General features: G+C 43.5%; 1 protein-coding gene across 1 annotated transcript in view; it reads left to right on the top strand.

Moving 5' to 3' along the window:
• Nucleotides 1–1310: 1310 nt before the first annotated feature.
• The window catches only part of SARC_09547 (hypothetical protein), a gene marked incomplete at its 3' end in the record, with an annotated part of 7044 nt that continues 3195 nt past the window's right edge, over nt 1311–5159 (top strand). The window contains exons 1-3 of the mRNA XM_014296430.1: nt 1311–2627; nt 3875–4130; nt 4906–5019. Coding sequence (XP_014151905.1) covers nt 1828–2627; nt 3875–4130; nt 4906–5019 — 1170 coding nt within the window. The 5' untranslated portion in view covers nt 1311–1827. The remainder of the gene's footprint in view (nt 2628–3874; nt 4131–4905; nt 5020–5159) is intronic.

Genomic DNA, 5159 nt, shown 5'->3' with positions numbered 1-5159 from the left:
GGAAACGGAACGACTACTACTAGTACCTACTACCTACTACTAACCTAACTAACTATAGTATTATTTATTATTATATATATATATATATATATATATATATACACGCACACACACCACACACACACACACACACACACACACACACACATATATATATATATATATATATATAACATATATATATATGTATATATATATATAGGAATTACTTTATATATGTATATATATATATATATGAAAATTACTGTCCCCTAACAGTTTAAGTAGTGGGTATGCTCTATCGAGTCTATCCAGCAAGCTGTCCATGTATGTCGGGCGTCGGCGAGTACATCAATATTAGGTCAAGATATCATTTCAAACATGCCTGGTTTTATTGGATATGCACATCTCTCCTAAATAGCCACAACTTTTAATAAAGTAAACACTTTGAATAAAACATGTGCTAAAAGACTCGTCCCGCCCTCACAGTTACCTCAGCCACCAACGAAGAAAACAGCGCACACAGCTGCCAGTACAATGGTTCTGGCGACACTTGTTATCTGTCAGCTAAGAAACATGTGCATGGAGGAAAGCAAGGCTGTGCAAGCCCTACAGCGTACAGAAGTATGAAGGACATCGGCAACGCATGCGCTGTAGCTATAGGCGAGGTGGTGGAGTGAGATTGGAGGTTGAGATATAGGCTTGATGGTGGTACAAGGCGCTATGAACAGTCTACTACAGCAGTGAAAAGGGTGTGACAGATAGACGGCTCACAACCAGGTTTATCCATGGAAGTAGGAAGTACGCAAACTAATGTAAATAAACTCTTCCCTACTAAATTAAAAGCAATAAAAACAGAATACATACCATGAACAATATTCAAACAGTATATGCATATGACTATCTGTGTTCTGAAGTTGGGTACTTATACGACCGCCGTCTGTGTTCCGTAATAGTGTCTGTATTTATATGTGCGACTATAGCGGGCATAGCATAGCCTTCAAAAAAAGACAGCGTAGACTCTTTGAGTATTTAAGTGAGAGCGCTATATGTGACCTATGAAGTACGAGGCTACGTCTGTGCGAGAGTCTAATTATTAGATTGCCAACGCAACAAATAGATAACAATTTAAAAAAGAAAATGACTAGATTTTTCTATTTATAGAACTACGGTATAACTCTAGATGTTAAAAGTTAAAACCCTAAGTTTTCTATTATCTGCTGACCTCTATTGTGGCCTATCAGATGCCGAGTCCACCGTTTGTGGCTATTTATATTTATATATATAAATAACGACAGTAGGGGAACACTTCTCAGTATACATATACTCATTAGGTATACATACTATCTAGCGTAGCCATCTACACACGTAAGGTATAGTGTTGGAAGGCCTATGTCTATACCCCTACTATAGCGACACTACACAAATAAGGTATAGTATTCAAGGGTTTATGTGTATACTCAGACATAGCGGAGCTACAAACGTACAGTAAAATATATAGTACGTGTATGCCCCTAACACAGCATCGGAGTAGTTATAAACATATATAGTATAGCTCAATTAGTAAGTCTTCGACTCGCACGCACGCGTGGTTGAATAGTGGTCACTACAGTAGCGTATCATACACCTGGCCTAAACTTCTCTCTGCGATTTGCTTTCCCCAAATCGAGAGTACAAGTATGTAAGATCGACTCCATACTCTCCTTTACACACCCTTAACACGAGCAGAACCTTCACACACATTACTACTACAGTCAGACTATACGCACAAACCACCTACAGGTGCTGTCTAATTCTTCACTCGCACAAGGCAGAAGTTATCTACAAAAAAACACCTATTAAGGCGAGATGAGTGTGGTGGTCTGTGATACACTTCACACTCTGAGTGCACACCTCAGAGGCCCCAGTCGGATACTCTCCCAGTACGCAGCGGTGCAATGTAGGCGTATAGTAGGTAGTCATATGCACATACCGAGACAGACAGGGTCGTATGTATATGCACAAGGCCGGTTATTTTCCACAGCACACACACACACACACACACACACACGTACACGTTGGCACCATGGGTTCACACCCACACCAGTGTATGTACCTGTGCGAGTTGGTGGTGTGTCAATTAGGCGATGGTGTGCGTCGGCAGCGGAAAAGGCCGCCACACCTCACAACCCTATACACCGCAACACAGATACACTCAGGCACAGTGTGAGTACAGGAGGTGGCAGTATCAGCCCACCGGGCAACGCCGTCAATAGTGCGCATATAAGGACGCCCAAAGACTTCATGCGTGCGAGTGAGCAGTCGCGTAGCAGGGCCCAAGGACAAGCGCGTGCGAAGGAACACGCACAAACACACACACACACGCATGCAAAGGCACACGAAAGGCACACGAAAGTCGATGCCGCATCGGGTCCAACGGGCCATGCACACGCAAGTAAGTCAAGCACAGAGTCGGTTGCTAGTGCAAAGAAGCCTGCGGGTGGTGCGGATGTAGGTAGCGGTGTAGGTAGTGGTGTAGGTAGCGGTGTAGGTAGTTCTGTGGTTGCGCCTGTGCCTAAACTGACGATATGGCAGAAGGTTAAGCACGAGATAGAACACTACTACACTGGGTTCAAGCTCTTCTTCATCGATGTCAGAATCTGTGCAAGGTATGGTATACGTGTAGTGTATGTAGTTGCCTACAGGTAGGTAGTTAGTCAGTTAGTGTGATATAACGTTTGTAGTAAGATACTGCGAGTATGATATAGTATACGGTTGAATAGATGGTGAACACGCATGTGTTACGGTACCACTGTTGTCTCCAGGACCCAGTGGTGAGATCAGGTATGCCCATTGTACACATCCGTGTGTGAGGGGTTGGTTGAGATCCTCCATATGTATGTGCTTAAATCTATACCAGATTGCAATAGTCAAGTAGTATCTGTACGTCGACGTATCTGTGCGTGTACATGAGGTACAACATTGACCTACAGGTCTCTTGGCTAGCTTATCCTGCACGACATACGTGTTGTCACTGTAGTTCGATGGATAGGCATATGGCTGTACTATGCGCGTATGCTAGATCCCGGCCATACCTGGCAGGTATACTATCGGGGTTCGCTACTATATATATGTTCTATGTTGTATGTTTTGTAACTATATACTATATTATATGTTTTTTGACTCTACACTACGTTGTATGATTTAAAACTATTTACTATATTATGCGTATTTTCCCTATACAATGATATATGATTTAAGACTATATATGTACCATGTATGTAATTAGTTTCGTATGCCAGCTCAAGTGCGAATAGTAGACTTTGGATCACGGTCTCTCTTATTGCACACCTCTGCCTATGTGTTGCGTCTCCGTGTACATACACGTGGCATAGCTCAGCGGGTTCAGGCCTTTCTTGACTGTAGTTTGAGTATGTCCGTATGTGTTATAGTCGCACTGGTTGGATGCTGCTCGCCTGTGTTTGCGCTTGATCAAGCATGTATGTACAGTATCATCTCTACAGCTGAGTGAGGGATATTCACTTGTGTCATGTAGAACCATACATGGTGGGTACGAGTGTAAGTCCATCAGTCTTTGTATGAAGTCTCCTTGTGCAGGTGTTGACTACTCTCAATCCTCACATATACGTATATGTCTATAAATAGACATTGATCAGTTATTTACATCTGTTTATTTCGAAACATGTATCCCCTGTCAATTGAATCGCTTATACCTCTCGCATACTACATATACACATACCTGTACATAGTCAAATATCAGTGAAGCTTACATCGGTCATTACATTGCAAATACCTCAAGACTCTAGCCACCTTCCACCCCCACGCACACGTACAGCCATACATAACCACACATCATATTGGATGCTCATCTTCACACTTTTTCACTCTATCCCAGATATCTCAATCAGTCCTTTCAAGGCGAGACTCTCACTCGCCGCCAACGCCGCCAGCTAGTGCGTACTACGGGAGATATCTTCCGTCTGGTGCCGTTCAGCGTGTTTATTATCATCCCGTTCATGGAGTTTCTGTTGCCCGTGGCTCTGAAGCTGTTCCCAGGCATGCTGCCCAGTACCTTTGGTACCAAGGGGACCAGAAACGAGGCCAATCTGAAACAGCTCAAAGTCAAGCTGGAGATGGCCAAGTTCTTGCAGGTGGGTGGTGTTTCTATGTGTTGTATGTGGTGTTTACGGGGGGATATTGTGGGCGTGGGGTTGGCTGAGTTAGCGGCGGCTGGAGATTAAGCTAGAGATGTCCAAGTCCTTGCACATGAGCGGAGCTGTTCGTGCCATGGTTGGCTTAGTGCATCTCGTGGGTGTCTCTTATTCTCAAGTGATACATTGTCTCTTATTCTCAAGTGATACATTGTCTCTTATTCTCAAGTGATACTTTGTCTCTTATTCTCAAGTGATACATTGTCTCTTATCCTCAAGTGATAAATTGTCTCTTATTCTCAAGTGATATATTGTCTCTTATTCTCAAGTGATACATTGTCTCTTTTTCTCAAGTGATATTATTCTCAAGTGATATATTGTCATTTATCCTCAAGTGATATAGCGTGATGTAGCTGCGTAGTGGCGCGTTCGCTCACAAGATGCATCCACAGCCTGCAATCGCCCCTTATAGGCATACCTTTGGGTCTAGTGTGCTGGTATTGGCAACAGGAATGGCTGCCACAGAGTGTAGTACCAGTATCAATCCACCACTCTCATTAACCGGACTTGATGGCTCGAGTGGCGGTATCATCCACAATTACTTCCTGTTAGAGAGTGACACTAGTGGCCTGGTGCAGTACTTCGGGGTTTACTTTTACAGAATCTGTATAGATTGTATATGTTTGCACCTGTGCCGTTTGCCTCTGATCTGAGGGTGCAGGAAATGCAAATCTTCGTTTCTCGAGTATAACCCGATTTTGATTTTTAAAATCAGGACACGGTGGAAGATTTGGCTAAGAAATCATCGTGCGAGAAACAGGACGACGGAAGCGTTTCGAATTTGGCTGACCTCATGGCTCGAATGCGCGATCCAGACAACGATGACAACGTAAGGAAACGCGATGCATATATTCGTATATATACACACACACACACACGCACACACACACTCACTCACTCACTCACTCACACTCACACACACACTCACACACACACTCACACACACACTCACACGCACACTCACGTATA

This window comes from Sphaeroforma arctica (assembly GCF_001186125.1).
Source record: "Sphaeroforma arctica JP610 unplaced genomic scaffold supercont1.983, whole genome shotgun sequence".
Classification (NCBI taxonomy): domain Eukaryota; class Ichthyosporea; order Ichthyophonida; genus Sphaeroforma; species Sphaeroforma arctica.
Note: the sequence above shows the minus strand (reverse complement) of the source record. Positions and strands in the feature narration are given on the sequence as shown.